An 18825-nucleotide genomic window follows, 5' to 3' on the forward strand; every position below is an offset into this window, starting at 1 on the left:
CGCTGAGAAACACAAATAACAAATGTGTTGTTTTTTCAAAAAAAAAAAAGTAAAGAAGATCCTTTCGATATGTTATCAACACAATGAAAAATTAGCACAAATTTTGATTTGGATTTTTTCTAGATTAGGTACAAAGTGTTAGTATTGATTTTTTTCAAGTTTTTTATGACAAAACAATTGTCTGTTTGTGTGTATGTGTGTGGGTGAGTAAATTTGTTTCTGTTTCCAGGTTGATTATAACCTTCAATAAATTGATTAGCAATCGATTTCTCCAATATCAATAATGATTATGAAAATTATTGAATGAAATTTAAAGAAAGAGAAATAATCTTTGGATTATTCTGATAGAATTGTATGTTAAATCCTAACACAAATGATGATAATTTTACATTGGACTTTGATTTTGTATTTTTGTTTTGCTCCATTTTTTTTGACAATTGATTTGATTCTATATAAATCTGAATCGATCAATAATCAAATCAAACTAAATTTGATTTAATCATTGTTTACTGATCTTATTGATTGAAGAAAAGCCATGAATCAAATTCTTCAATTTGTTTGTTTTGTTTATCTATTATCATTGTCAACATTGTTTATCAATTGCCATGAAGAAAGTAGATGTGATTTTCAAACACGTGAATGTGATTGGAAATTATCATCAAATTGGAAATGGAAACCAATTTCACATGATCAACGATCATTACAATTGAATTCAACACCATCAATAAAAGGTGAAATTATTTTCTGGTTCGGTTGAAAATCAATTTGTTTTTTCTAAATTAATCATTTTTTCAATATGTTTCTAAAAAAGGTAATGGTTATGAATTGGAAAATCATCTAAATGGTGGTGAATATATGGAATCACCGGAATTATTTCCAGAATCTGAATCGGAAAATTTTTGCTTTATTTTTGATTATTATTTTATGAATGATGGCCGTAATGATCAGAATAATTTTACTTTATATTTTATTGATGGTGATCAAAAACAACAAAAAATATGGATATCACCAATGCTTTATGGTGATTATTGGCGTCAATCATATGTTAGTTTTGCAAGACCAACATCAAAATCATTTAAATTAAAATTTATTGCCGATAGTGATGGTGGTTTAGCAGCCGTAAAATTTTTTCGTCTTTTATTTGATGAATGTCCAAAAACTGGTGGTGTTTGTGATTTTGAAACAGATAATTGTGAATGGAAATCTTCATACGAAGGTGGTCTTACAATTGAACGAGAAATAGCATCGCATACTAATTCACCGAATGATATTGATCATACAACATTATCACCGAATGGACATGTTTTATTTGCAAAATCTAATCCACGATCTGATCCAAAAGCTACATTAACTAGTCCAAATTTTAGTGAATATTTAAATCAACAATGTTTTCAATTTTGGCTTTATGTTAATGGTCCAATTGATTATGCACAATTATCATTATATCATCGAACAAATGATCAATTTGAAGGTGATAAAGAAATTTGGAAATTTTATGCTACACAACAAATGGCCGAAGAATGGAATCGTTTTCAAGTTTTTATCGATTTTTATTATTATCCTAGTTCAAATCTTGAATTTCGTCTTAAATATAGTGGTAGTGGTTCGATATTATTTGATGATTTTTCTATGATATCATATAGATGTCCAATGAAAATATCCTGTAATTTTCTTCAACATACATGTGGTTGGAAAAATAATCAAAATAATGATAATCCATTAATGTGGAGTATTGGAATTGGACGTGTACATGATGTAACAAAATTGACATTTTTAAATTCAACAAAAAATTTTATCTATCATACAAAACCATTATTGTATACCGATTTTACCGAACTACCTGATGGTAAAATTGGTCAAATGCAAATGATCAGTGAAATTGTTGAAGAAGGTATATCAAAACATGGTGCTTGTTTACGAATGGATTATGAAGTATGGTCATTTGATTCAAATACCGATATGTTTAATTTAAATTATCAAACATTTTGGGGTAGAGCAGAAACAAAAGAAAAAGAAATCTGGCATTTCAATTCAAATGATCGTGGAAATAATACTGTAAGGCGGCGGTCCCACTTGTATAAACTAACAAACAGACTAAACCGAAAAATGCACTGTGGAAGTAGAAAACGGGAAAAGTTTGCGATTTGACAAACTTTCGAGTTTAACATATCAAGCAAGCATGATCCGGCAAACTAGTTTTTTTAGTTTATACAAGTGGGACCGCCGCCTAACATTACAATTGCCATATACACATGGTGAATTATTTCGTTTGATTCTGACAGCTAAATCAGCACATTCATCAACATATATTACTGTTAAGGAAATTCAATTTTGGGAAAAATCATCAGTGAATGATGATTGTAGTAAAAAACCAGATAATTTTAAAAATTTTGTTCTTTCAAAAAACTAAAACCTATGTCCAGTTCGGTATTCTGATTTTCTTTTCAAAACAAAACTTAATAATAAAAGTTTGATTTTGTTTTTCAAATATCAACAACATTTCGAATCTATTTATATAGAGTTCAAGGATTTACAAACTAGCAAACAGAAAACCTACGCTGATACGCTTATTAACGAGGGATGTATGGATGGATGAAAGCAACCAACCAATAAATCAACCATCCACCTACACACACAAAAACCAAAAAAAAAAAGATGAGTAAATAAAAACTGTCACCTTTTCAATTTGGAAGTGCACAAAAAAAAATTCAATTTTTTCGCCCCATAGCCATTTTGGTGATAATGAAAACTGAAAAATTTTAGTTTTACAAAACAACCAACATTCATCATAATCCTCATTATCTGATTGTATTGTTGACGATTATCATTTAGATTTTTGAAAAAAACAAAAATGAATGACCATGAAATGATTAATTGAATTGAATGGAATTGTTTTTTGATTTTAAAAAAGACACTTATTTTTTTTAATTAAATGGGCGTTCTAAATAGATATTACACATGCGATAATGATGATGATAATGAAATCCTGACATATGACTTTTTGATTATCAGATTATTGATGTATTTAAAACAAATCGATTGATGATTTTTGACGTTTTTCGCTTTTTTTTCATTCAATCAATTAATTAAATGCAATTAAAAATGGATAGAAATTTTCAATTCATTCGAATATATTCTTCGATTATTTTTTGGTTATTCATCATCAATAATAATGTGTATGGTGATCACTATTCTGACCCAAGTGGTTGTAATTTTCAAACACGTCAATGTAATTGGACATTTTCATCGAATTGGCAATGGCAACCGATTGTTGATGAACATGATCAACATTCATTACAATTAAATTCAACAACATTTGCAGAACAAGGTAAATTTTTTCCAATGAAATTCATCAAAAATTTAATTGATTTTTTTTAAATTTATAAAAGATGGTGGTTATGAATTGGAAAATCATTTAATTCGTAATGAATTTATACAATCACCCGAATTTTCATTGGAATCTAGTTCGGAATATTATTGTTTTGATTTTGATTATTATTTTATGAATGATGATCGTCATGATGATCAAAATTATTTGGCATTATATTTGTTTGAATCAAATTCAACTGATAATGGTAAAAAAATATGGGTAACACCAATATTAAACACTGATTTTTGGCATCATACCTATGTGGATTTACCAAAACCATCCAAATCATTTAGATTAAAATTTATTGCCGATAGTGATGGTGGTTTAATGGCTGTTAAAAATTTTCATCTCAAATATGATCATTGTCAGAATAATGTTGATATTTGTGATTTTGAAACCAGTATCTGTGGATGGAAATCATCATGGGAAGGTGGTATTACAATTAGAAGAAAACTTGCTTTCTACACTGGTACGCCAAAAGGTATCGATCATACAACATTAACATCAGATGGTCATGTTTTATATGGCAAATATTCTTCAGCATACGATGTATCAAACGCAAGTTTAACAAGTCCGGTTATTGATAAATTTTCTGGAGAAAAATGTTTTCAATTTTGGATTTGGATCAACGAAGGTCCTATTGAATATTTAAAATTATCATTACATCAATTATCAAATGATATTAAAACCACAAACATATGGAAATTACATGCTACACAACAAATGGTTGAAAAATGGATTCGTTTTCAAGTTACTTTAAATTCCGCAGAATCATCGACTACAAGACTACAATTTCATTTAAATTATACTGGTCGTGGATCAATAAGATTTGATGATTTTGATTTATTTTCCAATAAATGTCCCGAAAAAATTTCCTGTAATTTTCTATTGAATACATGTGGTTGGAAAAATCAATTAAATGATGATAATCAATTAACATGGAATATTGGAATCGGACGTGTACATGATGTAACAAAATTAACATTTTTAAATTCAGCTAAAAATTTTATCTATCATACAAAACCATTATTGTATACAGATTTTACTAAATTATCTGATGGTAAAATTGGTCAAATGCAAATGATCAGTGAAATTGTTGAAAATGGTATACCAAAACATGGTGCTTGTTTACGAATGAATTATGAAGTATGGTCATTCGATTCGAAAACCGATAAGTTTTTCATTAATTATCAAACATTCTTGGGAAAAACTGAAACACGGGAAAAAGAAATCTGGCATTTTAATTCAAATAATCGTGGCAATAATACTGTAACATTGCAACTACCATATACTGATGGTGAATTGTTTCGTCTAATTTTGACAGCTAAATCTGCACATTCATCAACATATATTACTGTTAAAGAAATTCAATTCTGGGAAAAATCATCAATCAATGATGATTGTAGCAAAAGTTTAGTTTGATTATTATGTCCAGTTCTGTATTTGATATTCTGAATTTTGAATTTTTTCTAAGTTTAATAAAAGTGCGATTTTTTAAAAAGTACAATTTTGTTTTCAAATAACCTTAACAACAACAACCGTCTATATAAAGTTTCATCATTTTAATCAGACAACAAACAATGAAAATTGAAAATTGAGATTTTGTTTCGAGAACAATCGATATTCATCTTCATTATCCGATTGCATTATTGATGATTATCATTTGATTTTTTTAAAAACAAAAAACAAAAATTGAATGACCATGAAATCATTGAATTGAATTGAATGGAATTGTTTTTTGGGTTAACAAAAGATAATCCTTTTTTTTATTGTTATTCAATAGGCGTTTTTTGGGCTAATGAAGAAAACAATAGATATTGCACACACACACACACGATGATGATGATGATAATGACACCTGACTTTATCAGATCATTCATTGATGAGGATCGATAATTGAATGGATTCGATTCTATTTAAGCCAATCGATCGGTGATTTTTGGATGTTTTTGCTTTTTTTTCATTCAATCATTTAATTTTAAATTTTGCTCTTTTCGTTTCAAAATATTTTCAATTTGTGAAAGTGACTTACTAACAACAACAACAACAACAAAATGGATCGAAATTTTCGATTCATTCGAATTATTTTTTGGTTATTCATAATCAATAATAATGTGTATGGTGATCACTATTCTGATCTAAGTGGTTGTAATTTTCAAACACGTCAATGTAATTGGACATTTTCGTCAAATTGGAAATGGCAACCGATTTCTGGTAAACATGATCAACATTCATTACAATTAAATTCAACACCATTTACAGATGAAGGTGGTTATGAATTAGAAAATCATTTAATTCGTAATGAATTTATAAAATCACCAGAATTTTCATTGCAATCTAGTTCAGAATATGTTTGTTTTGATTTTGATTATTATTTTATGAATGATGGTCGTCATGATAATCAAAATTATTTGACATTATATTTATTTGAATCAAATTCTGTCAAAAATGGTAAAAAAATATGGGTAACACCAATATTAAACACTGATTTTTGGCATCATACTTATGTGGAAATATCAAGACCATCAAAATCATTTAGATTGAACTTTATTGCCGATAGTGATGGTGGTTTAATGGCTGTTAAAAATTTTCATCTTAAATATGATCATTGTCCGAAAAATGTCAATATTTGTGATTTCGAAACTGGTATCTGTGGATGGAAATCATCATGGAAAGGTGGTATTACAATTCGAAGAACACTTGCTTTTTATGCTGGTACACCAAAAGGAATTGATCATACAACATTAACACCATATGGTTATGTTTTATTTGGTAGATATTGTTCAGTACACCATTTATCAAATGCAACTTTAACAAGTCCGGTTATTGATAAATTTTATGGACAAAAATGTTTTCAATTTTGGATTTTTATCGATGATGGTCCTGTTGAATATTTAAAATTATCATTACATCAATTATCGGATGATAATAATACCACAAACATATGGGAATTAAATGCTACACAACAAATGGCTAAAGAATGGAATCGTTTTCAAGTAACTTTAAATTCCGCCGAATCATCAACTACAAGGCTACAATTTCATTTAAATTATACTGGTCGTGGATCAATAAGATTTGATGATTTTGGTTTATTTTCCCATAAATGTCCGGAAAAAATTTCTTGTAATTTTCTATTGAATACATGTGGTTGGAAAAATCAATTAAATGATGATAATCAATTAACATGGAATATAGGAATTGGACGTGTACATGATGTAACCAAATTAACATTTTTAAATTCAACAAAAAAATTTGTCTATCATACAAAACCATTATTGTATACAGATTTTACTAAATTACCTGATGGTAAAATTGGTCAAATGAAAATAATTAGTGAAATTGTTGATGATGGTATACCAAAATCTGGTGCATGTATACGATTGAATTATGAAGTATGGTCATTTGATTCGAAAACCGATAAGTTTTTTATCAATTATCAAACATTTGTTGAAAAAAATGAAACAATGGAAAAAGAAATATGGCGATTCAATTCAAATGATCGTGGTAGTAATCATGCTAACATTTATATACCATATAATAATGGTAAAATATTTCGACTAATTATTGTGGCAAAATCGGCTCATTCATCAACATATATCACTATTGATGATATTAATTATGAAACTACATTTTCACATTGTAATAAAATAATTACATCATCATCATCATGGTCACATACACCATTATCAACAACAACCGAATCAACATGGCCAACATCATGGTCACATACACCATCATCAACAACAATCCGATCATCAAAACAATCATTAAATTGTGATTTTGAGCAAGGAAATTTTTGTTCATGGCAATCATTATCAGAACATTTTCGTATATATAAAGCTGAAGATACTAAATATGATATTTTTGACGATCATACTACTAAAAGTTCACAAGGACATTTTGCCGCAAGTTCTACAATTGATGATTGGACACCATTTATGAAAGCAAAAAATCCATTCGATAAAGGAACAAAATTTTGTTTTGAATTTTATTTCTATGCAGCATATGAATCAAAATTGAATTTAATTCTTGGTAATCAACATAAAAATCATACATTATTTTTAGGTTATGAATCTGATTCATTAGAATGGCGTCGTACTATGATCGAATTTGAAGTTGATGATCATTATGATTCATTTATATTTATTGGTAGTGTTCGAAGTATTGTGGCCATTGATGATATAAGTGCTGTTGAATCTAGTTGTGATTATATAACACATAATCATGATTTTTGTGATTTTGAAATGAATAGTAAATGTATGTTTGAAAATGTTTATAATCAATATAGTGAATATTGGAGTATAATGACTGCATCATCAATTGACCTACAAATGGTTGATCATACAACACATACATCGGATGGACATGTTTATGGTTTTATTTTTGATAGTTCAACATCAGTCAAATCGTCAATTGTTCAAACAAAATCATTATCATATCAATCACCATATTGTATACGTTTTTCCTATTATCTAACTGATGATGTTACACTTTATTATAAAACATCAACCGATTTGGAAAAATCTATTTGGCATGTATCCGGTACAACCAATGGTCTTTGGTTTACACATCAACATAATATTGATGCACAATTAATACAAGCAAAATATCATCTACAATTTGGTATTAAAAATGATGGTAACAAACAAAAAGGAATGGCATTTATTGATGATGTTACCATTTATCCAAAAACATGTGATCCATCTATTCGTTGTGATTTTGAAAATGGTAATACTTGTACTTTGGAACCAATATTACCTATAAGCACAAAAATTTCTGCAGATAAAGCATTAGAATTAACCAAAAGAGCTAATTATACATTACTTGATATCGATTATTTATCCGGTTATACAGATGAATTATTTCATGTTTATTCACCATTACAACAACATGATGGATTTGTTCCATTTGATCATACTAAAGGTTCTAGATATGGAAAATATCTAATCATACAATTATTACGTGGTTGGCGTGGTATTATTATTACTGAACGTTATTCATTATCTAAACAACAACGATCATTATGTTTAACAATGGCCGTTTATTCAAGCCAATCTGTTATTCTTGAAGTTTATCAAGGTGATTCATCCATTCTGGATGAAGGAATGAAAATATGGGAACTTACCTATAATACTAATTCATGGAAAGAATTTGAAATTCTTGCTAATGCTCGTAATGATAAAACTGAAGATATTTTCTTTTTTATTGTTAGTATTTTTTTAATTTTTTATTTATTTATTTTTTTAAGATAATTTCTTTTTAATCATATAACTTAATAATTATAGGTTGCAACCGGATTAATTGGCAGAGCTTATATTGGTATTGATGATTTTGAAATAAAAGATCATTGTACAAATCCATCAAATATTGTAACAACAACTACAAATCCATCATCATCATCAACAACAACACAAATACCAAATGGTTATTTTGATTGTCAAATCGATGGACATCGATCATTAATACCTTCTTCAAAAGTATGTGATTATCATAAAGATTGTACAAACAATATGGATGAAAAATATTGTGGATCATGTTCATTCGAAATGCATGATCAATGTCGATATTCGATTATACCGAAAAAAGATGATAATTATTCATTTAGATTTCGTTTTACTGATCAAACACCTGATCATCAACCAAATGATTATTATTTTCGATCATCAATAACAGCAAGTGGTACTGGACAAAATAATTATCAACTATCATTACTTATAACACCGCTTATTCATCAATCATATCTTGGTTGTGAATTAAAATTCTATTATCGATTCAATACAAATGTTACCAATTTTCAAATGGCTAAACATCAACCATTTAATATTTATCTCTATCTAGATAATATAGGTATACGAACAAAAATATGGCAAATTTCAGCAATAAATCCATTACCTGAAAATGAATGGAATGAAATCTATATAAAATTAAATCGAATCGTACATCCATTTTATCTGGAATTTGAAGCACATCCATTTACAGCAATGCGACAACATGGTTATCATTCATTACATGATATTAAATTTGATTATTGTGAACCACCAGAACCGGCCAAAAATATTGCCGAAGAATGTGAAAATCGATTTCATTGTCGAAATGGTGTCTGTATTAATGAAGAATTTGTTTGTGATTTTGAAGATGATTGTGGTGATAATTCCGATGAATATAATTGTGATGAAAAATTACGTTTTAGTTTTGAAAATGGTTATCAAAGTTGGGCTGAAACATATCTACCACATGTAAATAATTGGACATTACAACGAGCAAATAGTATTGGAAATTTACGTGAAAGTCCAACATTTGATCATACAACTGGTTTTGTTGGTGGTTCATATCTTTTTACACGTTCAGCAAAAGATGTACCAATTTCACATGCAATAATCGATAGTCCAGCATTCACAATAACAAATGGTTATGATCAATGTGATATACGAATGTTTACAATGAAAAATTCACGTAATTCTACTATTTCATTTAAATTATGGAATCTAGATACAGGTGGAATAAAAACATTAAGTATTTTTGATAGTTATCGTGGTTTGGCATTCTATCCAAATTGGATTACTGTACATTCAGAATCGAATGATTATACATATAAATTATTAATCGAAGTATTACTTAATCGTACGGATGATAATTTTCTTGATCCATATGTTGCTGTTGATGATATTATATTCTATAAAGGTTGTACATTAATCGATCATCCAATACATAATTTAACAACAGAAAAACCATGTATTGGATTAGTTTGTAATGATAAACATGAAAAAAAAATCTGTTTACCTGTACAAAATATCTGTGATTTTATTGAACAATGTAAAAATGGTGAAGATGAACAACAATGTGGTGATTGTAATTTTAATAATCAAACAATGTGTGGTTGGAAAACGGGTAATATGAATGGTGATAATATTCCATATCAATTATATGTTGCAAATGAAACGCCAGAAAATTTACCAAAAAAAGATGCAAATAATAGTTCGAATGGTGGATATGTTGGTGCATATAAACGTACAATTGTAAATGCAAGATTACAATCAAGTATTATGGGTCCACAAATTAATGCACCAACAACGGAAATTTGTTCAATTGAATTTTCCTATCAATCCAATATGTTTACAACAATATCTATTTTGGTTAATAATCGATTATTACGTAGTATTACTAAAAGAAAAACTGATTGGATAACAATACGTGCAGATATTGGACGACAACAATCACCATTTAATATTTTTATCCATACAAAAACATATCGATTACCGAATTTTATTCACATTTTATATGTGGTTAATGATTATTATATGATTATTGATAATATACGAATGATTGATTGTAATCCAAACAATGATCATAATCATAATGATACAAAACCAATACAAATTGAAAAATTGAATTGTGATTTTGAACAAGATTGGTGTGGTTGGATTGTACCTGGATCTGATTCCAATTATGATACATGGATACGAACAAATTCACCATTAAAAGAACCGGGTGAAGATCATACAGAATTAATTATACCACGGCCACATAATTATGGTAATTGGTTAAGTACATTTTCAACAAGTGAAAAATTTTCAACAAATCAATTACGTAGTTCAGGACCAATTGAACCGAATGGTAAAGAAAAATTTTGTCTAACATTTTGGCATTATTATTTTGGAATACAGCTAGCATCATTTCGTGTGTTTATCTATAATTACAATCATCGTTCAAATTTAACCATATGGATGCGTGTAATACCAAATATTCGTTATTGGCAACAAGCACAAGTTGAATTTGAATCGGATTCAGAATTTTATCTATTTTTTGAAGCTCTAGTATCCATGACAACAATTGTCGGTATTGATGATATACAATTGATAAATAAAGAATGTCCAATTCAAAGTGTTGAATATTGTGATTTTGAAGTAAATAATTGTGATTGGGAAATTAAACCTGAAAATCAAATTAAACGTAGTGGTGGTGGCATAATTCCTGATCATACTACTGAAACATCGTTTGGTAGATATTTGACGGATAAAACACAAAAAATTGGATCAACTGTTTCACTTTATAAAGATTTGAAAAATCTACCATATTTTATTATTAATGATCAAGATGAACGTGAATTATGTTTTAATCTTTATTATTATTTTTCAACAAAAACACCACCATTAGATCCTAAATCATCAATTTCGATTTCAGTTTTTCGTGGAAATTATATTGAAAAATTAACAAATATAACAATCAATGATGCATATAATGAAAAATCAACAAATATTTGGTCATTGTTGAGCGTGAATTTTATGGCTATTAAAGAAAATGTATTGATTGTTCGTATTGAACGTAATGATCAACAAACAGAAATATTATTGGATGATTTTATTATTAGACCAACATCATGTAAAGAACAAGGTACTTGTGATTTTGAATATGATATGTGTGGTTGGCATAATGATTGGAAAGAATCATTATCACATAAGCAAACAATATTTTGGGTACGTTTACAACCGACAAATCGTTTTGCAAAAAAAGATGGAATGTCATATGATCATACATTACGTTCACGAATGGGAAATTATTTGGTATTACCTGTTGAAATGCATTCAAGATTAACTGGAACAGTTACATTGATTAGTCCATATATGAAACATAAATCATCATCAGAATCAATTTGTTTTCAAATGTATTATTTTGCTAAAAGTTCTGATGCTTCAATTGGTATTATTGCAATGAAAATTCAGATGATAAATCTTGAAAATGGACAAACAGTAAAAGAATTTGCAACAAATGCAACAATCAGTTTACAATGGACATTATTTAAACAAACATTTGATAATGTACCAAATATTTATTCATTACGTATTATTGTTTCAAATGTTCAACGTATTCAAAGTGATATCGGTATTGATGATATTCAAATTGAACAAAAATCATGTCCAAATCCATCATCCCAAACAACTTTACGACCAACAACATCGATACCAGATAGTGAAAAAATTGCCGATTGTAATTTTGAACAAACAAATTGTAAATGGAAATATTCGAATGATGTATGGAAAATAATATCATTTGTTAATGAAATTCGTCATAATATGTATGCACCACCAACAGATCATACCTATTTATCAAGATATGGAAATTATCTTTTATTTACTAATCAATCAACAACTAATAATGATGAATATAAATTAATTTCACCTGATTTTTCAAATGATAAAGATCGTTGCCTATTACTTTGGTATTATAATGATGGTGAAGATCCATTTTATTTGAGTTTTTATTATCATTTAAATGTTAATGATCAAACCAAGCTAATTGGCCGTTATGGTTCAACAATGGAAACACGTCGTTGGCAATTGATTAAAATCGATATACCATATGTTGATAATGGATCAAAAAAACAATCACGAATAAATATTCAGATAAATTATCGACCATCATCACCAAAATTTTTCTCAATATTTGCTATTGATGATATCAAAGTACGACCAGGACATTGTGGTCATCAATATGATTATGTTTATACATTTACAAAAGGAATTGAAAATTTAGAAATTCAACAATTACAACCAATAAATTTGTATAAATTGGCTGTTCGTATCTATCCAAACAACGAAGATCATTTCGAAAATGTACCCGGTTTTGATCATACAACATATACATCAAATGGTTATTATTTTCTATTCAAAAATTCACCACAAATCAATAATATTGCTAATCAATATTTTATTGATACATTACAAATGCGTAATATACCTAGACAATATTTTGATTTTAAAATTTGTGTTCGTTTTGCTTATCAATCTCGTGGTAATGCTGAATTTTATATCTATCATCTACCGAATGATTTGGCATTAGTTGGTGATTGGAGATATTACAGGCCTATTTGGTATCAACAAAATCCTCGATCATTTTGGACTATTGAAGAATTTAATATCGGTGCAAATTATATTTCAAAATTAATATTTTATATGTCGAAAAAAGGTCAAGATGATAGTTTCGTTGCTTTGGATGATATTACCGTATTATTGAATCCATGTACCGCACCAATTGATTGTAATTTTGATATGGGTCATTATTGTACATATACATCATATCAAGATTCAGATGTTAATTATCATTTTGAAGTATTTCAAGCACCAGCAATTGATCTTGAATGGCCTGGACCAACATATGATCATACAATAAAAAGTAATGATGGTGGTTATCTATTCTTAACTGCTTATCGTGCTGTTTCACATATTGAACCATTACATGCAAAAATTGTTTCCGGTGTTCGAAAAATTTCAAAAAACAATAATGTCGGGTGTTTAGAAATGTGGACCGTAATCAATAGTAATGATGCTAGTCTTAAAGTAACGATCATACGTTATGGTAAAAAATGGAATGATTCAAATAGAAAAATTTTAGCATTTGAAATGAAAAATGTTGAACAACGTGAATGGACAAGAATATTATATACACTAAATAAAACAATTCTTGATGGAACCGATGAAGTACAGATATTAATCGAAGGATCATTAGGTTCGAATCGAATGTCAGCAATTGCTATTGATGATATTGTATTAAGTGATGGTTCATGTGATAATAAAGGATTACTTTGTGAAAATGGTATTGCAATCGATCAAGATCGTATATGTAATTTTATTAATGATTGTCCAAGCGGTTTGGATGAAATGGGTTGTGGTAATTGTAATTTTGAATCAGATATGTGTGGATGGTTAGATACAGATAAAATTCAAGGAATAAATCTACCATGGCAACGTGTTGGTGTAAATGAATTACAATTAATCAATTCAAATGCACCAAAAATGGATGGTTCATCCAAAACGAATGGTCATTATGTTATAATGAGACCACATGGACCATTAAAAACAGATGAAGGTCGTTCTGAAATGGCAATCAATTATAAACTTCGACCATTTTATTTAAAAAATTCATTCAAAACATGTGAAATTCATTTTGATTATTATCTACATACAATATCGGATTATTTTCTGAAAGTTAGTTTTGGTCATGAACCATCACAATTATCGACATTCTATACGTTAACACATGAAGGTCAAGGTGGTTGGCGTCAAGCAAGAGCATTGGTTGGACAAGTTTTATCATCATTTTTCATTGAATTTGATGCTTTTCAACAACAAATCAATCCATCAACAACAATATTCGCATTGGATAATATAAAATTTGTAAATTGTTCACGGCCAAAACCATTACCAGCTAATCATGTATGTCCAAAACAAGGAATTCTTTGTAATAGTACACGTTTATGTATAACAATCGATGAAATCTGTGATAATGTTAATGATTGTGATGATATGGATGATGAAAGAAATTGTTATCGTTATCGTTTATGTTCATTTAATTCATTATATGATTGTGGTCTAACTATACCGTTAGATAATCAAACACGTGTTTTATGGCAACAATCGAATGGAAATCAACATCGAACTGATCGACAAATTGGCTATGAACCATTGATTGATAATACACAGTATGTAGTTCTTTCTTTTACTTTTTTTTAATTCTGATGAAAAATTCTAATCTTGTCATTATCATTGTAGACGAAATGGAAATGGAAATTATTTCCTATTAGTACCGAAACCCGAATGGAATCAACCATTAATTCATGCTGATTTTTATACACCAATATTTCGAACACAAACAACAAATACAAATGATTTGAATGATAATTCTTGTCATTTTCGTTTCTTTTGGTATATGCATTCGGATTTTGATAAAATTTCAATGGAACGTTTAGAAGTATATGTACAAGAATTAACGGATGATATGAAAAATTCAACTGGTTCATTAATATCGAAATTATTTATACGTGGCCAATATGATCAACAACAACGTTGGAATAAACAAGTTATTTTACATAAATCTCATCGGCCATTTCAATTTATTATACGTGGTATATTGAATTATGAAAAAACACGTATAGCAATTGATGATTTAAGTTATGGTCTATATTGTATTCATCAAACAATACCAACAAATCCACCACCAACAATCGGTCCAATTACTACAGGAAATCCACCATATATTCATAATAATCATCATCATCATCATGGAGGTAAATTAATAAAATATTTTTTATTTGAATGATTTTTTTGAAATTTATTTTCTCTAATATTTAGCATGGGCAGCTATCATGGTACCAATATTATTAATAATTGGTATTGCATTCGGTTTTTATGGTTATCGACGTTCAAATGGACAAAATCGTTTAAATCGTTCATTTGTTACAATGTTTATGAGTAAAAGTGATACGGTTGTATTGGCAGATCAATGATTTAATTTAATTTGTTTTTTTTCTAAAATTTGATTGATTTTCATTTGTTTTTCATTTTTGTTTTCTAAATATTTATTTTAATTTAATTATCAATAATAATAATAATAATAATTTTTCATAATTGACAAGAGCAAATTTTTTTTTTTTTTTTTTTGAAAATAATAGAAATTACAATAATTGAAACAGCGAAAGATAATGAATAATATATAAGAAAGTTTTATCAAAAAGAATATACGCCCAGTGATTCAGTTGTCAGAAGGACTAGCCATAGAATGATTTTTCAATTGTTTTCAATTCATTCTGTGGAATAAAATGTGTTGGTCCGGCAATTTCGGCAATAATTTTTGTATAATATGGTGAATAAACGGCACGATTATATGAAACAAAACGTGTAAATTCACTTGCAATCTGTATTAATTCGTTAGCAAATGTACTTAAACCACTTGGAACCTGTATCGGTGCAGCTGTTTGTGATGATGGTGATTGAATAACACGTTCAATAAATTCAAGTATACGTCTTTCCATAACTGAACGAATACGATTACCTGGTGTTGATAGTTCATTTATCTGATATTTAAGTGAATCTAATTTTGTTTCACTTAAACCAGGTGCTTGATAATCATTTAATGCTTTTTCAATCGATGTTCGTACTTGTATGGATATCGATGTAAGCATCGATTTTAGATCATTTAATTTCAAATATTGTAATGGAATTTTTTGTTGTTGTTCATCATCACCACTAGATGTATTCATTATTGCTTCTAAATCTTGTTTTAATTTTAAACGAAAATCTTTAATCGATTGTAATGGTTCACCGATAGCGGCAAATGTAACAACAAAAACGCTACTAATCAATGTTACTTTGAAAATTTTTTCACGAACCAAATCAATACGATTACGAATCAATAATAATGTTTCGGGATAATCATCTTCGGTTTTTTGTTCATCACTATTATTAATCATATAACAATTGAATGATGGATTTAAACATTGAAGTAGATCAATATATGATGAAATTAATACTTTATTGAATAATTTTTTCATATCTGTTTCATGCGATAGATCTAAACATTCATAATTTCTTCGTATCCATTTACTGGTATATTCAAGTACATCGATTTGATATTCTAGTTTTTTTATTGAAAAATTTTAAAAGAAAATTATGATTGAAAAAAAACAACAAAACAAAACTTACTTTGATGTGCTTCGATTAAATTTTTAAATTTTTCACGTTCATATTCTACCGATGCTAATTGTATATGTGGACGGAATTGTTGAATATAAAAATTGGCAAAATCTAAACGCATTACTTCAAGAAGTTCAAATATTCCTCTATTTTTTTTGGGGGGGGAGAAAAACAAAAAATCATTAGATATAAAAAGCAACAATTTAAAAGAAAAAAAACATACTTAAACAATGGTATCATATCTTTAATTTCGGTCAATTTTTTAATCATTTCATCACGAACCGGACAACAAAGTCTTGAACAAACTGATAAAATATATTGTGAATAACGTTGAAAATCAAAAATACCATTTTCAACTTTTTGTTTAATCAATTCAATATCCAATATTTCATCAATTTCATTTTTAAGCTGTACATGTTGTGGCATTAAAAATAATAATAATGTTTCTTTTATTTCATTTAATAATGAAATTGCTTGTTGATAATTTGGTGGCTGTTCAGCTAATTGTTCTTCCAGAATATTCCAGAATGCTTTTTTCATTGTTTCACGTACATTTGATTCAAGTTTTGATAATGGTGATGTTGTTGTTGTTGATGATGATGATGATGATTCTTCTTTACGTTCTAATTTAAAATCTTTATTCAATACAATTTCATTTACTAATGCCATACGATTCATTTCGTTTGCTGTTTTCATAATTTCTTCGAATGAAACAAAATTCGGTGGTGTAATACCGAATATAGGCATTTGATTTGTACTGGAAGGATTATTCGACGATGATGATGGTGTTGGACGTTGTCGTTTATTATCAGTATCATCATCATCATTATTATGAAATTCTTTACGATGATGATGTTCATGTTCATCACGTTCATCATCGTTGAAACCATTTTTACGTCCAGCCGTTGAAGATTTCATCGAAAATGATGATGGTGAAGACGATGATGATGGTTGTTCATCATTGGTATCAAGATGAAAAATTTCATTATTTGATGATGATGATGATTTAGTTGAACTTTGTGTTTGTTCAAATTTTTCACCATCATTCGTATTGTTTTGCATTTTGTTGGAAGATAGAATTAGTCTTTCTCAAAATCTAAAATCTTAAAAAGTAAATCTTTAAAAAAATAAAAAATCAATTAATTTGAAGAAAAAATTGATTGTCTTGGATATTTATAAATCGAAAAAAACAACTGTCGACAATGTTTTTGTTGTTGTTGTTAAAACAATTTAAAATCAAATGAAAATGAATTTAGAGCAACAACAAATGAACTAATTTTAAAGAATTAAACATGAAGAAAAAATAAGAAAACTAGGTCAAGAATTTAAGCAAGAAGAATAAGAATTTAGCTTGATGATTGAACAGATTTGAATGCGGAAATTTATTTTTTGTTTGGTTAAAAATACACACAAACCACGTATACTGTTGCTCGATTGTGATGAACAAGTTTCTTTCTTTTTTTAAAAAACAAATTTTTTTTGAAAAGAAAGAGAAAATAACGGAAAAAAAAATTTGAAAATTTCTGGAAATTTTGGAGCAAGTTTTCAACAACAAAAAAAAGAAGGAAAGAGAAAGTCTAATGATGCGTAGCAAATATTTAATCTTTTATTTTTCTGAAAAAAAATTGAGAAGAGAAAACAGATAACCGTAGGACGGGAATAAATTTTCCTTTTAAATAGGATCTTTTGTTTTGTTTTTGGAAAATGATAAACCCACGATGATGATGATGATTTGACAGAAATTAAACAATCAAAACAAAGACGTAATTTAAAAAGGATATTTGTCATTATAAATCAAAATTGAAAAGAGATTGATTGGTTACCTTTGTTTTTGACAATTCGAATGATTCAATAATGGAAATCTTTTTTTTTTTTTTTTTTTTTTTTTTTTTTTTTTTTGGTTTGGATAATGGATGTAACCAGAAATTTTTTTGTTTCTTTCCAAATGATGATTCACATTTGGTCATAAAATGGACTCGCTCTTTTCCT

At 28.1% G+C, this 18825-nt stretch overlaps 4 protein-coding genes across 4 annotated transcripts; 3 read left to right on the forward strand and 1 right to left on the reverse strand.

Moving 5' to 3' along the window:
• The first annotated feature begins 326 nt into the window (after positions 1–326).
• On the forward strand, positions 327–2706 carry LOC113795032 (MAM and LDL-receptor class A domain-containing protein 1-like). Its single transcript, XM_027345209.2, has 2 exons — positions 327–731; positions 812–2706. Exons 1-2 carry the CDS (start codon positions 536–538, stop codon positions 2146–2148), a joined length of 1533 nt encoding a protein of 510 aa, XP_027201010.2. The 5' UTR covers positions 327–535; the 3' UTR covers positions 2149–2706.
• Positions 2707–3008: 302 nt separating this feature from the next.
• On the forward strand, positions 3009–4877 carry LOC142644891 (MAM and LDL-receptor class A domain-containing protein 2-like). Its single transcript, XM_075819527.1, has 2 exons — positions 3009–3328; positions 3390–4877. The coding sequence occupies exons 1-2, from the start codon at positions 3091–3093 to the stop codon at positions 4790–4792; spliced, it is 1641 nt and encodes a 546-aa protein (XP_075675642.1). The 5' UTR covers positions 3009–3090; the 3' UTR covers positions 4793–4877.
• A 454-nt stretch (positions 4878–5331) lies between these two features.
• On the forward strand, positions 5332–15802 carry LOC113795031 (MAM and LDL-receptor class A domain-containing protein 2-like). Its single transcript, XM_027345208.2, has 4 exons — positions 5332–8577; positions 8656–14846; positions 14917–15431; positions 15496–15802. Exons 1-4 carry the CDS (start codon positions 5425–5427, stop codon positions 15648–15650), a joined length of 10014 nt encoding a protein of 3337 aa, XP_027201009.2. The 5' UTR covers positions 5332–5424; the 3' UTR covers positions 15651–15802.
• On the reverse strand, positions 15476–18678 carry LOC113795007 (T-complex protein 11-like protein 1). The gene is made up of 4 exons (XM_027345179.2): positions 18660–18678; positions 17060–17953; positions 16846–16982; positions 15476–16777 (listed from the first exon to the last, which is right to left on the reverse strand). Exons 2-4 carry the CDS (start codon positions 17896–17898, stop codon positions 15912–15914), a joined length of 1842 nt encoding a protein of 613 aa, XP_027200980.1. The 5' UTR covers positions 17899–17953; positions 18660–18678; the 3' UTR covers positions 15476–15911.
• Between the last annotated feature and the right edge of the window lie 147 nt (positions 18679–18825).

The sequence above is a fragment of the Dermatophagoides pteronyssinus genome, unplaced genomic scaffold, assembly GCF_027571235.1.
Source record: "Dermatophagoides pteronyssinus isolate colony J.1.1.1.1 unplaced genomic scaffold, Derpt_VIB-CSIC_2022.12 sq0004, whole genome shotgun sequence".
Classification (NCBI taxonomy): Eukaryota; Metazoa; Arthropoda; class Arachnida; order Sarcoptiformes; family Pyroglyphidae; genus Dermatophagoides; species Dermatophagoides pteronyssinus.

Bases quoted from the DNA above. Each gene is read 5' to 3' on its own strand.
- LOC113795031 (XM_027345208.2), top strand. From the start codon at position 5,425: ATGGATCGAAATTTTCGATTCATTCGAATTATTTTTTGGTTATTCATA. The intron at 8,578-8,655 runs GTTAGTATTTTT...TAATAATTATAG, and splicing joins AAGATATTTTCTTTTTTATT to GTTGCAACCGGATTAATTGG. The intron at 15,432-15,495 runs GTAAATTAATAA...TCTAATATTTAG, and splicing joins TCATCATCATCATCATGGAG to CATGGGCAGCTATCATGGTA.
- LOC113795007 (XM_027345179.2), bottom strand. From the start codon at position 17,898: ATGCAAAACAATACGAATGATGGTGAAAAATTTGAACAAACACAAAGT. The intron at 16,983-17,059 runs GTATGTTTTTTT...CAAAAAAAATAG, and splicing joins GATATGATACCATTGTTTAA to AGGAATATTTGAACTTCTTG. The intron at 16,778-16,845 runs GTAAGTTTTGTT...TAAAAAAACTAG, and splicing joins TTTAATCGAAGCACATCAAA to AATATCAAATCGATGTACTT.
- LOC142644891 (XM_075819527.1), top strand. From the start codon at position 3,091: ATGCAATTAAAAATGGATAGAAATTTTCAATTCATTCGAATATATTCT. The intron at 3,329-3,389 runs GTAAATTTTTTC...AATTTATAAAAG, and splicing joins AACAACATTTGCAGAACAAG to ATGGTGGTTATGAATTGGAA.
- LOC113795032 (XM_027345209.2), top strand. From the start codon at position 536: ATGAATCAAATTCTTCAATTTGTTTGTTTTGTTTATCTATTATCATTG. The intron at 732-811 runs GTGAAATTATTT...TTTCTAAAAAAG, and splicing joins TTCAACACCATCAATAAAAG to GTAATGGTTATGAATTGGAA.